Genomic DNA, 23,891 nt, shown 5'->3' on the forward strand with positions numbered 1-23,891 from the left:
AACAGCCTCCAACCCAGATTGATGTACCATGTAAAACTATCTTTCAAAATTGATAGAGAAATAAGATACTTTTATGACAAAGAGCACCTTAGGAACTTCGTGAATACCAAACCAGCACTCCAAAGAATTTTACACAATAGCCTAGGAACAGACGTTGAGGATCACAACCCCAGGAAGCAAAGCAGAATGAACCCATCCGGCATGACAAGAAATTAAATGTAAAGGGGGAGAACCCAACAAAAAGAAAAAGTCATGGCAATGACAAGTCAATACGTTTCAGTTATAACCATCAACGTTAATGGTCTCAATTCAACAATCAAAAGAAACAGACTGGCAGAATGGGTCAAGAAGCAAAATCCAACAATATGCTGCATACAAGAAACACACTTCATTCAAAAGGAAACTCATAGACTGAAAGTTAAAGGGTGGAAAACAATACTGCATGCGACAGGAACCCAAAACAAAGCAGGAGTAGCTAGCCTCTTGGCAGATCAAGTAGACTTCAAACCAACACTAATTAAGAGAGATGAAGAAGGACACTACATCCTTGTAAAGGGAAGAATCCAAGAGGAAGAGATGACAATCATAAATATCTATGCACCAAACACTAGTGCACCCAACTATATAAAACAAATACTAATGGACATGAAAAGCCATATATGCACTAATACAATTGTAGTGGGGGACCTCAACACCCCACTGTCACAAATAGATAGATCAACTAGACTAAAAATAAGGAATGAAATACTAGAACTCAATCGAACTCGTGAACAAATGAACTTCACAGATGTTTACAGAGTCTTCCACTCCACAAAATCAGAATACACATTCTTCTCAGCTGCACATGGGTCATTCTCAAAAAGAGACCACATACTCACACATAGAACATGTTTAAGTAACTGCAAAGGAACTGAAGTTATCTCCTGTATATTATCAGACCATAGTGCCATGAAATTAGATATCCATAGCAAAAGAAACTCAAAAAATTTCATAAGCACGTGGAAATTGAACAACACACTTCTGAATAACCACTGGGTCACAGAGGAAATTAAAGAAGAAATCAGACAGTTCCTTCAATTAAATGACAATGACAATACAACATATCGGAATCTATGGGACACAATGAAAGCAGTCTTATGAGGGAAATTCATAGCAGTGAATACGCATATTAGGAAAACAGAAGGATCCCAATTAAACAACCTGATGCTGAACGTCAAGCTTCTAGAAAAAGAAGAGCAAGACAACCCCAAAGCTCATATAAGGGAAGAAATTATAAAGATCAGAGGAGAAATCAATGCAATGGCGACTAAGAGAACAATACAAAAAAATCAATGAAGCCAAGAGTAGGTTCTTTGAAAGAATCAACAAAATTGATAAACCTTTAGTCAACCTTGTCAGAAAAAGGAAAGAAAAGGCCCAAATCCATGCAATTAGGAATGAAAAGGGTGAAACTACAACAGACCCAGCAGAAATCCAGATGATCATCAATACCTACTTCCAGAACCTATACGCCAATAAGATGGACAACACAGAACAAATGGACAGATTCCTAGATACATATGAATTACCAAAGTTGAATGAAGAAGACCTAAAAATTCTGAACAACCCAATATCAACCAATTGAAAACTTAATTAAAAACTTATCACCTAAGAAAAGCGCGGGCCCTGATGGCTTCACTGCTGAATTCTACAAGACATTTAGAGAGGAACTGCTGCCGCTACTGTTTCAACTCTTCAATGAAATTGAAAGGGAAGCAATACTCCCAAATTCATTCCTGGAAACAAGCATCACCTTGATCCCAAAAGCAGAGAAAGACCCAACTGAAAAAGAGAACTATAGGCCAATCTCACTAATGAACATAGATGCAAAAATCCTTAATAAGATATGGCAAACAGAATGCAGAAGATCATCAAGAAGATCATCCACCCTGATCAAGTGGGATTCATCCCAGGGATGCAGGGATGGTTCAATATACGAAAATCAATTAATGTAATACACTATATCAATAGAGCCAAGGACAAAAACCATATGATTATCTCCATAGATGCAGAAAAAGCATTTGACAAAATCCAACATTCATTTATGATAAAAACCCTACAAAAAATTGGAATAGATGGTCTCTACCTCAAACTGAGAGAAGCCATCTATGAAAAACCAACAGCCAATATCATACTAAATGGTCAAAAACTGAAGTCCTTCACACTCAAATCAGGAACAAGACAAGGATGTCCACTATCACCACTCTTGTTCAATATAGTTCTGGAAACATTAGCCACAGCAATTAGACAAGAGAAAGAAATAAAAGGAATAAAGATAGGAAATGAAGAAGTCAAATTGTCATTATTTGCAGATGACATGATACTCTATATAGAAGACCCCAAGAACTCCACCAAAAGGCTTCTAGACTTAATAACCAAATTCACTCAAGTAGCTGGTTACAAGGTCAACAAACAAAAATCAACAGCTTTCCTCTACACAAATGACAGACTCACTGAGAGAGAAATAGCGCAAGTAATTCCTTTCACAATAGCATCCAAAAAACTGAAATACCTAGGAATCATCCTAACAAAAGAAATCAAAGACCTCTTCTCTGAAAACTATGTGACTCTGAAAAGAGAGATTGAAGATGATATCAGAAAATGGACAGGCATCCCCTGCTCCTGGGTAGGAAGGATTAATATAGTGAAAATGGCCATATTTCCAAAACTGCTATATAGATATAATGCAATTCCAGTTGAGATCCCAGCAGCATACTTCACAGACCTCGAGAAAACAATCCAAAAATTCATTTGGAATAAGAAGAGACTCAGAATAGCAAAAGCAATTCTAGGTAACAGAGACATGGCAGGGGGTATCACAATCCCCAACCTGCAACTCTACTACAAAGCTACTGTGATAAAAACAGCATGGTACTGGCAAAGAAACAGACTTGAGGACCAGTGGAACAGATTAGAAGATGCAGAAACAACGCCAGACACACTCAGCCATCTCACCCTTGACAAAGGAGGCAAACACCCTCACTGGAGGAAAGATAGCCTCTTTAATAAATGGTGCTGGAAAAATTGGGCTTCAACTTGCCAAAGATTAAAACTAGACCTGTATCTCTCACCATGCACTAAACTAAAATCAAAATGGATTAAAGATCTAAATATTAAAATAGAAGCTCTGAACCAGTTGGAACGGAGGTTAGGTAGAACCCTTGAAGACATTGGTGTAGGAAAAGATTTTACGAACAAAACCTCAGTCGCCTGTGAACTAGCACAAACAATCAACAAATGGGATCTCTTCTTATTAAAAAGCTTCTGCACAGCAAGAGAAACCACCAGCAGTGTGAAGAGACAATCCACAATGTGAGAAAAAATCTTCACCTGCTCTTCTTCGGACAAAGGTCTACTATCTTGAATCTATAAAGAAACTTAAAAAGATCAGATCTCCCAAATTTAAAGACCCAATGCAAAAATGGGCATCTGAAATGAACAGACATTTCTCAGACAAAGAAGTAGAAATAGCAAATAAATAATGAAAAAATGTTCAACGTCACTGGTCATTCGAGAGATGCAAATGAAAACAACGCTGAGATTCCACTTCACTCCAGAAAGAATGGCTGCTATCATGAAATCAACCAATAACAAATGCTGGCGGGGCTGTGGGGAAAGAGGAACCCTGCTCCACTGCTGGTGAGAGTGTAGACTGGTGCAACCACTGTGGAAGTCAGTATGGAGATACCTCAAAGAACTAGGACTGGAAATCCCATTTGACCCCACTATTCCACTGCTGGGGATCTTCCCCAAAGAATTAAAAGAATCATACCACAGTGATATATGTGCATCCATGTTCATAGCAGTGCAGTTTGTAGTAGCTAAAACTTGGAAACAGCCCAAATGACCATCAACTGGAGACTGGATAAAGAAAATGTGGTTTTTTTATAAAATGGATTACTACTCAGCCATAAAAAATGAGAAATTAGAGACATTTATAGCTAAGTGGATGCACATTGAGGCAATACTCTTAAGTGAAATAAATAGGACACAGATGTGTAAATACCGAATAGTTTCTCTGGTGTGAGAAACTGAAAGTGTAAATAAGGACTAAATGTATAATAGGTCATGTGAAATAGGAAAAAAAGGGGCAAAGGGGAAGGAAGTGGGAGGGTTAAGGGAAAGGATAGAAGGGTATGGGATTAATATGAGAAAATGGAAAAATAGGAACAAAATCTTTGTAAATAGGGAGGGCTGGAGGGGTTGAATGGAGGGCTGGGCAAAGGTGAAAAACAAGAATGAAGAGAGACTATGTAAAGGTGCAAATTTCCAATGATGAATGTCATTATATTGTATACCTAAAATGCACCAATGATTAGAATGAATAATCGATAATGTAAAATAGGAAGAAAAGGTCCAAAGGTGTAGGGGTAGTGGGAGGCACAGGGGAAAGGAAAGAAGGGAAAGGAAAAAATGATGAGAAATGGAAAAAATGCAAATAAAGTCTTTGTAAATAGGGAAGGGTGGAGGGCGTGAAGGGAGGGCTAGGAATGGGGAAAAAATAAGAACCAAGATGCATTATAGAAAGGTACAATTCCCAATGAGAAATGTAATTGTGTTGTATACCTACAATGTACCAATAAAAGAATTTAATTCAAAGAAAATGGATGGAACTGGTAGATACTATGTTAAGTAAAATAAGCCAGACCCAAAAAGTCAAGTATTGTATGTTTTCTCTCATATGAGGAAAAGAAAAAATGAAAATGCGAAGATTTACTCACTCTTACTGAAACAGTAAGAGTATTCGGAAAAAGGAAGAGGACATGTAATGAGGGAGTAGGGGAGGATAAAGAAGAGAGAAGAAGAGAGGGTATTAAGGGATGGTGGATATGATTAAACCACAATATATGCAGACACAGAGAGGTCACAGTGAAGCCTCTCAATCTGTACAAATAACATCAGTTAATAAATTATATAAAAATATATAATACAGTGATGTCTCTCAGTCACCTTTATGTTTGTTCTTTCTATCACTAACCCCTGTAACTAGAAAAAGGTCTTTTTTGTTGTTGTTGTTATAATTAAGTCCCCAACTTATGAACATTTTGAATTGTGAACTTTCACAGATACGAATGGACCTTGCAGCAGGAACCTTTGTAGATGTGAACAAATCGTGAAAGTACCTCATGTGTCTACCTTACCATTTTAAGGTAAAAATGAAATTTATTTACAGTTGTACTGTACTACCATTTTAAGGTAACTGTAAAAGTAGTTTATTTACAATATTTCTGTGTGTATTTGGTTTTTTAATGCTTTACATTGTGTATCTGTGTTAAAGGTATATAAGATTCACTTTGTAGGACTCAAGAATAGAGCCAACTTATAAATTTTCTCCAGAACAGAATTCATTTGTAAGACGGTGACTCAACGTTCTTTACAAAAAAAAAATATAACAAACAAGAATGTAAGATAATTTCATTCCTTTGTATACAAATGGTGGCATTTTCTTTTTTGAAAAAGCTAATCCTTACGTAATAAAACAAGTAAAAATACACAGTAGTTTGCATTTTGAAATTTGCTTCAGAATCATCTGGGGAAGGGTGACAATGAGATGCAGATTAAACAAAATTATATGTAAACTGATGATGATTAAATTAAGGTGACAGATAAATGATGATTACACTAGGGTTTTATTAAACTATTTCCTCCACATTTCTGAAGTTGAACTTTTTCTATAATGAAAAAGTTTTTTAAAATTCATAAAAGATGGGCTGGGGATTTAGCTCAGTGGTGCTGAGCCAGCCCTGCAAGTGCAAGGTCCTGAGTTCGATCCCCAGTACTGGAAAAAAAAATTCATACCAGATAAGATATAAAAAGTGTTCTTTAAGATTCTGAAACAAACAGGTCACTGACAATGACAGTAAGAATGAATAGTAACTAGGAAAGAAATCCCATTTGGGTGAGGGAAGTATTTTTCCAAGAAGAAGAGTCATGAAGGAAATGAAAAGACAGACAAGATGGCTATAATCAAAAGATTTTTAAAGGGTGAAAGAATTTGCTAGTGTGCACAAGGCTTTGGGTTGGATTCCCAGAACAGAAAAAAATTTTTAAAATGAAGTTAACTTATATTCCGATAGTAGAGTACAAACCTAAAGAGGAAGACTGAAGAGAGTACAGGCTACCTTCTAGCAATTGTATTGAATTCCAAGTAACATTTTAATTAGTGATTATTTATATGCCATGCTCTTTCTAAATGCTTTACATGTATTAACTCATTTAATTTTTGGTACAACATAGGTATTAGAGATGAACTAATTCTCAATTTACAGTTGTGGAAGTAGACCTAAAATGTGTTTAACAGATGGTTGGAAAAGGTAAAATTCCAACAAAATTCTTGACTATCTTTTATTTTCTATGTTTCCTGGTAGTATTCTAAACATCTTTTAGAAAAGACAAAATGTATTCCTAATGCCTGACAGAGAGAAAGGCTACCTAAAACAACTCTGCACACAGAAAGATCAGTTAAATGCATCCATAGCAGGTCAATGAGTGGAGTTTATATACAGTTATGTGCTAAGCCCTTCTCAGTATTTCTGAAAAGCTCGATGATGGAACGAATAAACATTTCAGGCTAATGAAATTAATTTAGTTATAAGTAAGTGAGCTGAGGTCGTATCTTTCCTTAATGGTTCAGAATGTATACTTACCTTATGGTTAAAATATTTTTCAAATTTTAGTCTTGCTAATTCTACACATTGAGGCCAATTTTTGGGTCTTCTGCTAAGTAACTTAATAACCTGAAAACAGCCTTCTAGACTCTGTCCACTTTGTAACTTCTGGAATGAGAGGGAAAAAACAAAGCAAAACAAAAACAAATACACTTTCAGTTAAAGAAAAACACACACATATTCCAAAAGTATTAACCAAAGCCTGAAGTGTTAGCTCATGTGTTTAATGTTTTTATTCCATTTTTTTTTTCATTTCAAGCTCCTTGCTTCTCTCTGCCTCTCTTCATTTTTCTTTTAAAGGAAGAGAGTGAGGAAATAGCATATAATATTTTAACTCTGAAGTTTCTTAACTCAGAAGATATCTGCATATATTCCTAGCTGTAAGCTATTAACATTATACATATATATATTTACATATATATGTACTTAGTACAGAGCCCAATAAATACTATTTAATACTAAAAGATTGGCCTTTGAAGCAGTGCAGGATTAAGGATTAAGGAAACACCCTAGGTTGCCCTCATTCACTGCAATTTACCTGTTTTATTGTTTTTCCCCAAAGAGGTTAACAGGTACTTTTATTATTTTTTGTCCTTTTATCATTAATTATCACACATCTCTATTAGGTTGAATCACATGAGTTGCTCTTCTGTCAGCCAAACAAAGACTGACAATTTCTTACAGCTCAGGTGAACTCAAAAGAGACTGCTTGTGATCTAATTTCAAGACTGCTGATATATCACTTCTCTTTGTATATACAGTGATAATGTTTTAGCCACTCTTTATGGAGATAAAATAAACCACTTATGGAGGACTTGAAAATTATAACACAAAGTGTTAGGTTTATATTAAAATACACTGATTGTTACCTGTAAGACTTCTTCTGCAGATGGATAAGTTTGCCAAAACTTGTTAAACAATGAAGGCTTGTGAGAAAAGGAACTTTCAAACTGTAAGAAAGAAACAAAAAATTACAAATGAAAATCTGTTTAAAAGTTAGAATTATCTTCTTCCCTACTTCAAAGAAAACAAATTCCCTATTAAGGAACTTTTACCTTGTCTCTTGCCCACTGTATAGTGTGTTCAATAGCAGCTGGAAAGGATTTCAGAGTACAAAATGGTATTTCCTCTTCTGGGGGATCCCGCTGTCACAAGATATGACAATGAATACTTAAGAGAGGCAATGACAAATTTTTTCCTATGGAATTTTAGTTTTTGAAACAATTATAAAAAATAAAATACAAAAATAAAGAAATAAAATCTAACCATTCATTTTTTTATCTTCTCTTATAGGCGGTGAGAGAAAAGGTTAATTCTTTTAACACTTAACCTATTTGTTAACACCAATAAAATGACAGACATAAATTCTATTTTCATTCATTATCTGTGCACACATTTAGCATACTCACGGCATATCACCATACATAATTCACTTTTTTTCTTGAGAAAATGTGACAAAATTTTATTACATTATTCCCTACTTTGAAAAGTAATTCAAGAAACATCTCTATAGTGCTGAGTGTATCATGAGCCTTTCCATGGAGAAAAACATTTGAGACCAAGGATGTTTATAGTTTCCTGTGTAAGTTTTAGCTATGTCTGGAGTTGTTTCCTGTACTGAAGTACCACTGAAGAAGTTCATGATCTATTGCAAAGGTACATTTAGCCTAGGCTTATTGGTTTACCCAATCTAAAAATGACTGACTTTGTCTTTTATTTACATCTTTATATTTTAGTCTGTTGATCTACAAAACACCATTAAACATTGTATAAACCAAAGAGGGAAGGCAAATTCTGGGCTTTAAGAATTTCAAGTAAAAAAAGGTTTAAAGATGTGACAATATGAGAGAATTATGGGAAGTTTTAGAATTTTTAACATCTCCTATTTTGAAAATTTTCAAATGATGTTCAGCATATCATGACTTTTTACCATCTAATCTTCAAATAAAATTTGTCAATTTAGCCGATCATAATATTTTCATTACATATATAAACTTCTCGTTTCATAAGAAAACATGGGAAAAACATTAACTATAAAAACTTAAAAGTTCTAGTATATCAAACATATTCATTAAATAAATCCTTATGCATTGGCAAACATTATTCAATATTTTGAGATCTTTTAAAAACTGTAAAACTTACAATTATTGTCTAGACCAGTAATTTTAACTTTAGCAGTGCTGCTAAAGCATTTAGTGGGGTTACAAAATTACATTTATATCCCTTGTGTAATATCTGACTGTAGATGGTTTTGGGCTCCACCTATGCAGAATGTGACTCTAGCTAGATTTTGAGTGTCGTGAAGCACTGCACACTTATCAGATTTCACCATAATTTCTGACAATGAACACTAGCGGTGTGAATCTCTAATGGAAATAAACATTAGACGTGAGTGCACAAATAACTAGACTTGCACTTATTACATACTGTACAGGCTATGTCTTAACATAATAAAATCAGAAGAACAGAAGATAGATGTAATTTTATGACTCTGATAGTTCTAATCTCAATCTAAAAGTTTAATTTTTCTTATCAATCAGTCTAAACTCCAAGGCTGCTAGTAAAGGAATCAAGAAATAAACAGTAAAAACAATATTCCAGAAAGACCAGACATAAGATTTTAATTTTAAAAAGTACATTCAAATATATATATATATATATATGTATATATATATTTATTTATTTTTAAACCGAGGATCAAACTTGGGACCTTGTGCTTCCGAGGCAGGCGGTGGCACCACTGAGCTAAATCTCCAGCCCCATTCAATTATATTTTTAAAAATGAACAGGTACATATGTATTGACATAATCAACAGAGCAAAAACAGATTAAGAAAGTTCAATCAAATTTAACTCATTGAGAAAGACAAAAAAAAAAGACATTTACTTCAAAATACTGATTCACTTACGTGACTATTATAAGATTCAGTTAAGTGAGGTACAATAACTTCAGTGTGCCCCTTAGTGCCCATTGTTCCAGAGTCTAAGAGAGGCCGCAGATTTGCTAAGCAACGGCTGTTTGAAAGCACAGTAAAAAAAAAAAAAAAAACCAAAAGTGAGCAATAACAGTGTAAGCACAGGATACCCACGTAGTGATCTTTTCCTGAATGCAGTATTTCAGGAAACAGATACACTACCATTAAACAGCTCTCTGAACACTTCTACTTCCCAGCCCTGCCATACATGTAACTGTGTTTAATCAACCTAATAGCTTTTGTCTTTACTTCTACTATGGGGACCAAATCTTGAGCTTTGTTAACTTTTATCTCTAACTTTAATTCTTTACTGTTACCCTTTCTTTTCTTGCTTTCTATATTCTTTGGTTGTTTTCTGACTACAAATTCTACCCCACTATATCTTTCCAATGTTTTTTATCCCAAACAGTATTAGCCTTTTTTCAATATTTAGATTACCTATAATTCTGTACACATTAGCTTCTTAAAATTTTCTCATTTTCTCTCACTCAAGAGTACAATCTTTTCATTCCATTTCTCAACTGGTAGATTTCCCTGTTAACATACAGAGGACCCTTGACTTATGAACTCAATTCATTAGCAAGGGCTGGTTGTACCTCAAATTGGTCAACTGAAGGCTCAGGCTCCTCTACACAGCCTTCAAAGTCTCTCTCCTGTGTAATTTTAGGCCACACTTTCTTCCAGGCGGATCTCAGTGTCCTTAGAGAGACACCGGTCCAGGATTTCTCAGTTAACCCCACATAGGAAAGAATGTTGTAATGTTCCTTCCAGAAATCTTTAAGGGTTAAATCTGTATCCCAGTCCACCTGGAAGCACAAGCAGCCAACATTCGGGTCCTATCTCAAGTCTTTGGTCATAAATTAAAACTAAAATTCTGGGCAAAATCCAAGTTGTTTGTATGTCAAGCCAATCATAACTTGAGGGTCCACTGTATCTACTCTAGCATCCTAACATTAAGTAATCTTATAATGAGGTAAGAAAGCGTGTGTAAAGTTTATAGTCATTTATTCATCTACTCCTTTAACAAATATTTCCTGAATAACACCATGTGCTGGGAACTAAGACTAAAATGATAGAAAATAAATGGTCTCTGGATAAAAGAGTGTGAAGAAGCAAGTATTCAATAAATATGTTTCAATAAAAGGGTCATGAAGGAAATGTATAGAAAAAATATAAATGGGAATTAAAGAAAGTAGGTTTTTAGACATTTAGCCTGAAAATGAAAGGAAGAAAAAGCTAAAGAGCAGGTTAAGTAGATGTGGATTAGGGGTTTGGAAAAGAGAAGAGGGTGATTTTATGCTGGATTGGTAGGAACGGGGCAGGTACTGCATGAAAAACACTTAAACTATTACAATTTTGAATTTTATTCTAGGTATAAAGGGAAATCATTAAATATTCTGGGTTTGAGGATAGTAGGAAACCAAAGAAGAATAAAATATTAGGTAACTTTTTGCTAAGTAAGTGTGGGAAACAGAAGTAACAAATAAAAGATACGTCTCTAAAACCTGAATTTCAGGAACATACCTGTCAACATATCTCCTGGCTTCCACATTATCTAATGCTGTAATAATTATATCTTGTTTAGTATAAAACTCATCATTGTAAATGCCCTCAGTGGCTGGACATACTTTGTTCAGATGTGCATCTATCTTTAATTGAGGATTTATTTTCAGAGTTGCATCAGCAGCAGTATAGCTTTTAGGTTTCTAGACAAATAAATACAAACAGAAGGAATACATTTTAAACAAAAAAGATAAACTATGATTGAACTTACACATTCTCACCACTGTGGAATATTATATATCAGGTGAGTACAAAGTAATGAGGTTAATTTTCATTTCTGTTTTGTGGAAATTGTAGTCATTGTAGTCACATATATTTAACAATGCACTTGGACCAAATGATTATTACTCAAAATCTAAACAACCTTTATTTCATAGCTACGAGCTTCAGAGTCTTAAGTCCAATTAGTGTATTTTTCACCTTAGTCATGTTAGACTTGGTAAGTGCCTAGAAAATATGGACACATTCAGTAAAAAACTGGAAATCAGGACTCCACAGAAAATAAAGTAGAGGCATGGCCACTTTACTCTTCAGAACTGAAAACACTTAGAAATTATGATTTTTTGGAAGAAAGGGTCTTTAGCAATTCTTACTTATGTTTCAGTTTTATGAAAAAGGAGTTCCCTAAATGAATCTACTCTTTCCTCAGTAATTTGGTTGGTGACTAGATCCTTAGGGTTATTTGGGTGTTACCAAGTTTCTTCATGAGTGCTAGCTCTGACCCTACACTTCCCTGGAGCGCTCTGCTTGGCACCTAGCACCTGGTTCTACAGGTGCCTCTGTGTCACACTGTTAGGCTGACATGTCTCACTCCTTACTGTTCTTAGCGTATGAACAAATCAGAAAATGTTGGAACTAAGTAAAATAATAAATAGGGTTTTATAGTCCCTCTCTAAGTAAATGTATAAAGTGAATAAATTTTGTGGAATTATTTGAGACCCTACCATTTTCCCAGTACATTTGGATAAGGAAGGCAATTAGGTTTACTATGTCACCTGCTTTAGTTAGCTCCTGTTCATGACATGCCTAAGCTTAACTTACTATTAAGATTGAAAATGGGCCAGGGATTTAGCTCAGTGGCACCACATCTACCTTGCAAGCGCAAGGTCCTGAGTTCAATCCCTGGTACCAAAAAAAAAAAAAAAAAAAAAGATTGTAAATGAGTTGTTTAAGGGGAAAAAATTTCTAAAGAAAATCTTCTTGATGAAAACTACTTTTTTTCCTGACTTAAATACTTTTATATCTATAAAAACACTAAGAACAAAGGTTCTTTTATAATAAAAAGAATGTTATAAAACAAGATTGAAAATGTGCAGTAATATTAAATGTTAAAATTTACTTGTTTTTGGGCTGGGGATTTAGCTCAGTGGTCTCGCCGCCTGCTGTGCAAGCACAAGGACCTGAGTTCGATCCCCGGTACCAAAAAAAAAAAAACATTTACTTGTTTTATGACAGAGACCAAAAAAGATAGTTTCAAATTTTTGATCTGTCAAAATTTCAAATTAGAGACACTGTTTCAATATACTTACTTCCTAAAATTAAATATGGAAACATACCTTAGTGATTACAAAATTAAAATACATTGTTCGTGTTTCACAACTTAAGTTTTAATATCCAAAATCAATTTTTTGTATTAAAAGACAATTTTCTATTTTCTCCTGTTGTCCTTCCTATTATCTGATAATCTATATCTATTCAATCACTATTTCTATTTATAAAAAGGGAACTCTTTACTTTTTTATATAATACAACATATTATTTAAATTTGTTTGTTTGGTTTTTTGGTACTGGGATTGAACTCAGGACCTTGCACTTATGAGGTAGGTGGTGGAACCACTGAGCTAAACCCCTGGCCCAGATTATTTAAATTTGAAGCAGAATAACAACATACCTGTATGTGATGAGGACGAAACAGGAACTGCCTGTTCAAGTTTGATTTTTCTATCAAGTCAGGATCTGTAACTGTAATCTAATGTCAAGAGGTGAATGCAACAGATAAATCTATTTTCTTTTCTCAGTATTAATAAAACAACACCTACATATTGTAAGTATTTTGGCTGGCAAAGATCCTAAGAATATAAATATTCCAAAATCATTACCAATACTCCAATACTATGCTTTTTTACATTTGTTCTCAAAATGTACTTGCCCCTCAAGCTACTATTTTTCTTTTTCTTTTTTTTTTGGTACCGGGGATTGAACTTGGGTCCTTACACTTGCGCAGCAGGCGGAGAAACCACTGAGCTAAATCCCTGGCCCTCAAGCTACTATTTTTAAACTGTGTTCTAGTTGTTAGGGTTGACTGGTATTCACAGACCTATTCATTTTCATTTAGCTGGTATCTGTTACTGTAACATTTCTGTGTGATTATATGTTATGGTATGTTTTTCAATTGGAGCAACAGCACAAAATCAAATAGAAAATATCTGTAACAAAAAGCCTTAGTGAATTTATAATTATTGTGATTACTTATATATGTCTTTGCCCTTTTACTTCCTCCAACACTGCCTTTTATTCTCTCCACTTTGTCTTCTACTAAATTGACTGGTTTTATTTCAGCTCACTTGGAAGTTAAATGTCTATTTTTATGTAGTTAAGCTCAAATTTTACGATACACATGTAACTTAAAATTTAAAATTAAAATTTCTATCTTCTTGAACAGAGAATATATAAACTATTTAATTTGCAATTCTCCCTTGTACTTTCCATTGATATCAATTAACATTTTAATTTCATTTATTTTTAATCATCCCATTCCTAAACCGGTCATTTATCAATTTTTAAAATCACTTTCTATTTAAATTATAAGAATGCTGATGAATGCCTCTGCCTATCCTTCCTGCAGTACCTACATTATCTAGTAGTTCTTTCACTAAGAACTAATGGTGATAACTTTTCATCATTTTACTTATCAGCTGTCTTTACTTTGCCCCCTTCTGAAAGATAACTGAATACAGAAATCTGAGTCATTTTCTCTTGCACTATAAAGAAAAGCTTCCAGATATGTGTCATACAACTTCTCTTTTTATTTTTACCTTTGATTTGTGTGAGATTAGTTACCTTTTCAAATTGAATATATTTGCCTTCAATTTTGGAAACTTTCATCATTATCTTTTGACTGTATACTATATTGCTCCTTCTCTAATATCTTTATTCTGTCTATAAACTCCATTAGATTATTGTTGAACTTTGCAAATATATCTTCGTTCTTCAAAAAAAGTATCTTTCTACACTCCATTCTGGGTGTTTATTTATCTTCTATTTGTCAATTCTCACATCAGTTATATTTAAATTTAATGATCATTCAGAAATTCTTATTTGACATTTTGTAAAAATTCCAGGGCTCTATTTTTTTCCTTTATGCTTCTTTTTCTTTTTATCTTTGATCATTTGTTACTTAGAGTTTATTCTCCCATGCAGGTTTTTCTATTATCAGTAGCAGTTTTCTTTATCTACAGGGGACTAATTCTTCTATTTGTCTTGGCTGATTATTCTCTGAGGTGCTTCCTCTTTCTATTGGACTATCATTTTTTAAGGCAAATTGTCTTGCATGTATATTGATTTTCCTGCAGTTTTAGGTGCTCTGTGTAAGTGCCATCATGATGCAGCTTTACATCTGCTTTAGTTGGAGGTCTGGAGATTTCAATGGTCCTACATTTGCTATGTTCATTTCTCTGCTTGAAGTTTTTACGCAACATAATTTTGAACACATACACCAGTGTGGTATATGCTCTGAATTTTATTTTCTCATGAGTGACTTCCCTTTCTAGTTAAGGTTTTGGATAGACATTCAAGATAGAGATAATATTTGTGAGTCATGATGAGTTTTACCTCAGGATTTTATTTCTCCCTTGGTTCGTGGCACCTGGGGATTTCTCTTCCTACCATGGCTATACACATAAACACTTAAAATAATCATTCTATTGGCCAACATGATAAATCTAAAAAATTACTAATGAAAGCTAGTTTCTATCTTAAAAGGTTAACATTAATGAAATATATTTTTATTTAAATATATGACATGGCCATGCAATTAGCTCACATTTAGTTGTAAGAACTTAAATTGTATACCAAAGTTTGTATTAGTTTCACTACTTCCAATCAAAATTATGTCTGGTACTCTACAATTTTCTCATGTCTTCTCTCATTAAGATTTCACAGTTAACATTATATAACAGAGAGAATAACCAACTGTTTTGCTGTGGAAAGCTCTTTCACATTTGATCTTTACAACAGTGCTATGAGGTGAGGGAGGTAGTATAGATTGATTTTCTGGAGTACTGTATTAGAGAAAGGAACAAAGGAGACAGAATTAAAGTAATTTGTCACAAAACTAATTTTAAAAGTAGTCAGTAGACAACAGAATCTTCCAACTTCTGGTTTAATGCTCTATCCTTAAAAACTCATACTTTGTGTGTAAGTGTGTGTGCACAGTCAAAAACAATTCAAAAAAGACCATCAGAAACATATGCTTCAACTCATGGATTTGTATCTTATCATTCCAGGGCTGGGGATTTAGCTCAGTGGTTCTGTTGCCTGCCCCGCACACGCAAGAACCCGAGTTCAATCCCCGGTACCAAAACAAAACAAAAAAAATCCATGTATCTTACCATTCCTTTCTCTTTGCTTGTACCAACGCCAAGTAAAGCAAAATTTTTTAACATTTCACAGCCTATGGCTCCACATCCTACCTATGGAGGAGAAAAACAACATATCTAGTTATACTAGATGTCAACTGAAGATCAATTTCACTAATTTTCTTCAAATGCTAGGTTAAAAGATACACACTTTAACACATTCACAACAGGGCCATACTTTGTATGTCTCACTGCTGGGTGGCTTGAATAACTGGTGATACGTGCATGATTGTCCCACTGGGCAGCTTTTCATTAATTTTATTAGTAAAAGACCAATAAAAGTGATTAGATCTGTTTGTACCACCAGTTGTTATATGGTGCCTGATGGGACAGTCATGCATATACCACCGGTGTGGTTCAAGCCAGAAAGAACTTGACTACTGGTGCCTCATCTTAAAAATATTTAATAGGTTTATTATGCCTTTACAAATGCCTCAAAGAAAAAATCATAAACTATATAAGGCATAATATTTATAATTCCTTTGAGCAGGAGACATTTAAAAATTCCAAATAAACAGGATGAACCATTAGCACATTATAATGAAAGATTCCTTATTTTTAAATATTTCTCAAAACTCATCAGGTGAACAGAACCATTCTAGGGCTTCCCTACTAATAGTTTTAAGTAAAAACAATCAAAAACTGATATTAGATTCCACATATATACAAAAGCACTGCAATAACTAGTCATCAAAATATTATTTTAAAATGATTAATAAAAATTAGCAGTATTTTCAAGAGTGACTTATAAGAATGATAATAAACAAGGAGTTTTATGTTCAGGAAATCTTCCCAGGGAATGCAGGAAGATAACTAAGACAGAAAGAAATACCTATATATTTCTTCATTTAGTGAGAAGTAAAAATACAAAATCCTTTTATTTACTTCTGAAAACCATTAAATATTAAAAACTGTCATACTCAAATTTTAATTTGAGGCCAGGAGTGGTGGGATACGTCTGTAAATACTGCAACCAGGAGGCTGAGGCAGGAGGGTGCCATGAGGTCAAGGCCAGCCTGAACTACATAACAAGACTCTGTCTCAAAAAGTGAAAAATTTGAAATGTATTAATTATTTAGACCATAGGGTAGCAAACTTTTTATGTAAAGGGCCAGACAGTAAATACTTTCAGTTTTGTAGGCTATTTAGTGTCTGTTACAACTATTCACTCAGATCCTTATTAGACTCAATTCTGCTTGTACAACAGCAGTTTGGATGCACTACTTATTTACAACATTATTCACTTACTAAAAAGATATTCAAATTTTGTAGCTTCTGACACAAAGTATCTCCGATGCAGGCTCGTAAAGCATCGTACCTATCTCCTCTGAAGAAAAAAACATAGAGGAAAAGAGATGCAAACAAATTGTTAAGATTAGTTTCATTATCATTAACAACAATATTGTGCTTTAAAACAGAATACACTTTTAAGAGATTCCCCCAACCTATCAGATGAACTATATTATTTAAAGAGAAAAGATCTCATAAAAAGAAAAAAATCAAGCCTTTCCCTTTTTCCATTTGACTTAGTATTTTAAGTCCAACTAACCTAAGTGAAGAGTACTTTAATTTACAGCAGTCCTCTTTTGCCACAGGGGATATGTGGAATACGTTCCAAGACTCTCAGGGGGACAGCTAAAACCTTGGATGGTACTGATACCTATGTATACTGAACTCTGTCCTACACACATACACACATACACACAAACACTTGAATGCCTTTCTCATCTTGACTAAGTACTTAACACACACTGTGGTTTTAATTTTTGCAGTTTCATGTGATAGAAAAATTAGTACACTTTTTTTTTCCTTCCTCCCAATTTGAGTTATAAGATTTGTTCTTAACACTGATCTCAGCAACTTCAGCATACAAACCTTTTTTCTTTGCTTACTGAGAACTTTTACCTTTTCATCTAAAGACAGTACTTTCTTTTCTTTGATATGGCCAAATTGCCAGCATCCTTATTCTTGCATTTTGGGACCATTTTTAAGTAAAATAAAGGTGTATTCCCATATAAGCAACCATGATCCAGATAGCTGATCTGATAATACAGAGACATGACTAGGTGACTAAAGGGTACTCAGCATGGATATGATAGACAAAGGGTGAGTCAGGGCTCATGTGTGAAATTTAAACATGCTACTAGAATAATGAGCAATTCAAAACCTACTACTTATTTCTAGAATTTCCTTAGTATTTTTGAACTGCAGGTAACTAAAATCTTGAAAAGCAAAATTGTCAGTAAGGGGGGGAAACTACCACAACTAGAGAAATTCTTTTTTGAGTCAGTGATTTTTTTTTTTGGTACCAGGGATCGAACTGAGGACCTTGTGCTTTCGAGGCAGATGTCAGAACCAGTGAGCTAAATCCCTGGCCCTGAGCCAGTTATTTTTTAAAAAAATTCTTAGGAGAATCTATGGGTAGGCTTTGGAGTTGTTAACCCAATGAAATTTTGAATTGTATATTTCAGGGAAAATTAAATCTCCAAATTTTTATCAGGTTCTGAAAGAGATTTATGAGCCTGAAGTAAGTGACACAAAGACTGCAGATGATGATTTTCTTATCTAGTATCATTATGATATTACCACACTTAACCCTTAAGTAGATCAGAAGCAAATGCAGAAGTAAATGAGTTAAGAGAAAAGATCTAAATTAACTGGATATATAGATAAAATCTCAATTTATTTCCCTCTTATAAAAATAAAATTAAAAACAGAAATTTTAGCATTACCGTGGGAGAAATTCTTCACATTCAGGTTTGCCTAAGGATTCGACAATGTCTGCTGCTTCAAGATATAACTTAAAGTAGAAGATTTAAAACATAATTTACTATATATAAAACTTAAATTACTAAAAATACCTCTCCTATAGTTATTTAATAATCCTTAGACATGAAAAATGCCAATTCAGAATAAAATAATATTTTTAAAAGTTTTTTTACTACATATTCTCATATTCTGTCATTCAACAGTGGTAAAACATGAAAGAACTATTAAAAGACATATAATTTAACTCATGTAACCCAGTCATCCTAAAAGTATCTTCTAATATTAAACAAAAGGAAATTTCACCTCCAAATCTATTTTTCATAACATAGAAACCATGGAAGTCCCATTTAGTTTCAGCAACACTTGTGTAAGTAAATTTTTAGTGTTTGAGAGGAAAGTATCTAGACTATACTTATTTTCAAGTTCAGGTTTATCATCTATAACTAAGAAATAGAAATGAGTTAGGAAGCCACAATTTAAAAAATACCAAACAGAATTAGTTTCATTTAGTAAAAATAAAGAATAGAGTCTGACTCTAATATTCACTTAAGTAACTTACATGGCTAAATTTGAGCATGATCAAATGGTTATACATTAAACTGTAACATAAAGTTTAGATTAATAATAAAACTAATTTACATTTCTCATGATGTTAACCATTGTAACCAAACCAAATTTCCACTAATCCCATTGTAGTCTACATTATCAGTAGCAAAATATCAGTTTGTGAGTACTTTTTATAACATAGAACACAATATTATATTCAAAATATTTAAATTGTTTCAAAACAAAAGGGACCTTGAATAATGTCTGCCAACTTTTTCTTCTGGTAATAGAAATGAGGGCTTTTATTCCATTTTATGATGTTTTTACCCTGCATAATTCTCAAACCTGTAAGGTTTCTCTGTACTATACAGCTTTAGAAGTTTACATCTGGGAAGGGGACCTGAAGATTCAATGATGGCAAACATTTCATGGAACAAGTGTAAGAGTTCTATGAGCTCAAGAATGCTAAGCTACAAGTGGTGGAGAAAAACTATAAGGACAAGAAATTAATTGCTTCACGCTCACAATGCAGGGGAATACACCAGGGAAGGGGACTCAGGGTTACATCATTGAATCTTGTATTTAGGCTTTGGAAGCATATTACTCTCTTCTCTCTCATGCATTAAAAATATTATAAGGTCACTTTTCTAACACATTGCTACATTACAATACACAGCACATTCATTTTATGAGCGGAGAATTCAACCTTAAAGGTGAAGATAAAATTCAGAACTAACCCACTGGCATAAAGGAGAAAACTTTCCTGTCACAGCTTTCAGTACTTCTTGACTGGCAACTCCTCCTACTGCTGCAGCAAGTGGGGGTAAAAACCCTCGGGCAGTCCAAGCAAGCCAGCGCACAATATCAGCATCTACTTCAGGCTGAAACAAACCAAGAGAGGCTACAAGTTCTGCGAGTATTCATCAGTATCCTTAGAATTCCAATTACTGCATGTGAGAATTATTAGAACTTAACCCCTAAACTACTCAATTTCCCTACTAACTAGATGTTAAGTCCTAAAAATGTCGTACCCTCATAATAAAAAGAACCATATGCATGTTATCGTCAGTTGCATTTCTCTGACTTCAGCTGCATTTTTGCTTTCTGACTCTATATATAATCAGCCTAAGGCCTCATTCAGAAACAATAGGAATAGTGACCATTCATAGCTGGTGTTAAAGAATAGTAATGTAATGGCAGTCATATTTATAAACCTAGAATTTTAAAAAAGGAATGAAAACTAAATGAAAGTAAATGAAAACAAAGTGATCCATAAAGTTTGTGCTGAAAGTGATGAGACAACACACTGTTAAAGAGATACAGTTCTCAATGACTATAATTAAAAATAAGTATTTCTCAAAAAAAGTTTATTATTATTTTAAAGACAACACTGGAAAAGTGGCTTTGGAGCTACTGTGTTAACACAATTACTTATTTATGACAAGGATCTTTTCATAAGCTCTGGCTTCTCTTTCTTTTCCTATTCATTCAAAATTAGTTAACCTTAATTTTAACCTGAAGCTTCATGTAGGGTTCAATTAATCTTCTGAAATCCTATGAAAATTAGATCTTCTTGTGTACTTTAGAGGGGAGAAAACAGCTTTATTACATCCTCAAAAATATCAGTGATATAGAAATGGTTAATATCTACTCCTTCCTCTTCTTCCAGTTCAATTATCTGTATCTTATTATTTTCAACTATTTAGCAATAACTTTAATTCAAAAGGACTATGATTTAAGTTGTACCATTTTTTAAAGCAGATAAATTGTTGGTGGTGATAATATTAAAAGTAATGATTAGCATAATAATAAGCAGTTAAGTTTCAGGGCCAGGGATTTAGCCCAGTGGTTCCATCTCCTGCCTCGCAAGTGCAAGGACCTGAGTTCGATCCCCGGTACCAAAAAAAAAAAAAGCAGTTAGTTTGAAAAATTACTACTGTGACAGTATATATTAAGTCCTTATACAATATCCAAAATAATCTGAGGAAATATTACATAAGTGAGAAAACGGAAACTAAATTAAGTAACTTTATCCAAGGTTTTATAGCTGGCCAGTAGTAAAACCAGGATCTGAATCCATAAAGTTCAACTTCACAGCTTTATTCTTACCCCAAGGTTACATCATCTCCCCAAATTCTATTCTTTTTAGTAAACACATAAACATCCAAATCTTGACAATTTTTAGTTGCCCTAGAATAATGACAGTGGCCTAAATCTAAATTTCCTCACACAATCTTCTAATATATGATGCATAGTCACAGGAATAGAAATGAAACAGTGACAGATCTTCAGCACTGCTAAGAAACAGATTATAAGCTTCAAGTAAGTTACTTTCAAGTAAGCAGACATGAAACACCCATAGAGCTAACTGGACTTCACATTGCCACAGGCCTGCTCAGAGGGCAGCAAATATAGAGACCACAGAACACCAAAATGAAAGTCTAATGGTAACAAAGCATAGTCAAAATCATCTTGGGAAAAAGTCTCAAGTTAAGTGTAAAACATAACCAATTAGGTATAAAATTGGGCAAGTTTCAGAACTGGCTAGGGTAACAATTTCTCTGGGAAAGAGTGATGTAAATAGAAAATAGACAACCTTTGGTACAGAACCATAGAAACCCAATGATCAAAGAAATCAAAGAGATCTCCAAGACATGCCCATACTATAAAAAAAAAAATCCATTAGGGTATTTAGCTCAGTGGTGCTGAAGGCTGCCTGGCAAGTGCAAGGTCCTGAGTTCGATCCCTGGTACCCAAAAAAACCAAACCAAATCAAACAAAATCCATTAAAGACAATCCTTTTTAGCATTCTGACAGTGTTGCCAGAGCAAATATGTTTGAATGAATAACATATTCCTCCAAGGAAGCACTTTGAGATGTGGAGGGAAAATTAACAAAATACCTTGAATCAGGAATTTTAAAATGAAGAGCAAAAATGATCCACTCTATCCTCCCCAAAAAGGGAAAGATTTTGTGGGAAACATGCCAAGATATTTTAAGGATGAAAAAGTGTTTTCAAGAAATAAACTATATTAGTGGACATTAATGAACAACGAAATTAACCTTCCTCTATACTTCATACAGTATACAAAAATGAGCTCACAAAACTAAAAAACTGCACATGAAATGAGTGTAAAATCATGCACATAAGTCATATATGTATTTTGCAGACAAGTCTTGATTGGTACCTTGCACAGTACACCTAAATGAACTTACAAAACTACCAAATTATAAAACTTCTAAAGAAAATACGAGGGAAGAACTTTTTCATCTTAGGTTAAAAAAATTTTAGGGTGTGAAGTTATATAGCTCAGTGGCAGGTTTTTGCCTAGCATGTGCAAGTCCCAGGGCTCAATTCCTAGCATTGCAAAAAAAAAAATTATAGAATGAAGCGGGCACAAATCATATGAAGAACAATTTAAAAAGCTTAAGAGTGTATTTGTAAAACATGTAACTGATATAAGACTCATATCCAAAATAAAGATATTTGATAAACTTAATCAGAAAATAAAATAGGCTCAAATTCATGCCCATTAAGGAAGTTCAAATTAAATTCACAACCAGATACAACTACACATGTTAAAATGGTTAAAATAGAGACAATATAGACTTTAGAAGAATTCAGATGAACTGAAAAGTGTATTTCTCCTAGGAATGTGAAATGGTACAGCTGCTTTGCAAAAGAGTTTGGCTGTTTCTTATAAAATTAAATATATCATTTTACACCTATCATATGAATCTGTAATAAACTTCTAGATAACTACCCAAGAGAAATGAAAATATATATCCACAGCAAAGTCTCTATACAAATATCTATAGCTGCTTTATTCAGAATAAGTCTAACTGGAAACAACCCATATGTTCATCAACCGGTGAGGGATAAAATGTGGTCCATCTACAATGGATACTGTGAAGCAGTAACATGGAATGAATATGTAACAACATGAATGAGACTCAAATCATGCATATCTAGTAAAAGAGGCCAGATTCAATTCAGGCTAGGAATTATATGATTCCATTTATATGACATTCTGAAAAGGTTAGTAGACAACAGCAGCCACCAGGCTTTGGTTGCAGGTGGGGAAGATGACTATAAAGAGGCAGGAGGGAACATTTTGGCATTATGGAAATGTTTTGTATCTTGATTGTGGTGATAGATACATGACTGTACACTTTAAATTCATGGTGTTCAGCTGAATTAATTGTGCAAAGAATTTTGTTGGCCTACACCTAAAAAGGGCAAAATTCACTTTATGTAAATTATACCTCAATAAGCCAGATAAATCCTTAATCACATCCTTAAGTTCAATCATACATTTCAATCTATTTCTATCTTTTTTTAGATTTTCTCTAATCACTATACAATAAAGTCTTTCATTTATGGCTAGTGATTCACTACTTTTGGTATATTACTTCCTTTTTTGTCTCATTTATATGACATGAGAGTGAAGCTTCTTACCACTTTTGTTTAGACTTTCATTTCCCATTTTTTTTTTACAAAAAATTTGAAAATTGTAAAATTTTCAAATAATTGCACAAATATTGCTATATTGATAGCTTCTAAACTAAAACTGTTGTCTGAAAGGCACTCTATTCCTAAAGTGAAAAAACCATTTTCCAAGTGATATGTTCAAGAGTTTATAAATATATATATATATGATGATAGAAAACCTGAAGACTTCAAATAGTGTTAAT

At 33.7% G+C, this 23,891-nt stretch overlaps 1 protein-coding gene across 1 annotated transcript in view; it reads right to left on the bottom strand.

The window, feature by feature from the left end:
• The window catches only part of Uba6 (ubiquitin like modifier activating enzyme 6), a 90,922-nt gene that overhangs the window by 19,799 nt on the left and 47,232 nt on the right, over window positions 1-23,891 (bottom strand). Inside the window, exons 15-24 of the mRNA XM_021262289.2 lie at window positions 19,934-20,077; window positions 18,614-18,681; window positions 17,130-17,208; window positions 15,855-15,935; window positions 13,136-13,213; window positions 11,206-11,387; window positions 9,616-9,721; window positions 7,763-7,852; window positions 7,577-7,657; window positions 6,687-6,815 (exon numbers count right to left, since the gene is read on the bottom strand). Of these exons, the coding sequence (XP_021117948.2) occupies window positions 6,687-6,815; window positions 7,577-7,657; window positions 7,763-7,852; window positions 9,616-9,721; window positions 11,206-11,387; window positions 13,136-13,213; window positions 15,855-15,935; window positions 17,130-17,208; window positions 18,614-18,681; window positions 19,934-20,077 (1,038 nt within the window). The remainder of the gene's footprint in view (window positions 1-6,686; window positions 6,816-7,576; window positions 7,658-7,762; window positions 7,853-9,615; window positions 9,722-11,205; window positions 11,388-13,135; window positions 13,214-15,854; window positions 15,936-17,129; window positions 17,209-18,613; window positions 18,682-19,933; window positions 20,078-23,891) is intronic.

Source organism: Heterocephalus glaber, unplaced genomic scaffold (genome assembly GCF_053883595.1).
Source record: "Heterocephalus glaber isolate CG9 unplaced genomic scaffold, H.glaber_assembly_v1.0 deba00001509, whole genome shotgun sequence".
NCBI lineage: Eukaryota > Metazoa > Chordata > Mammalia > Rodentia > Bathyergidae > Heterocephalus > Heterocephalus glaber.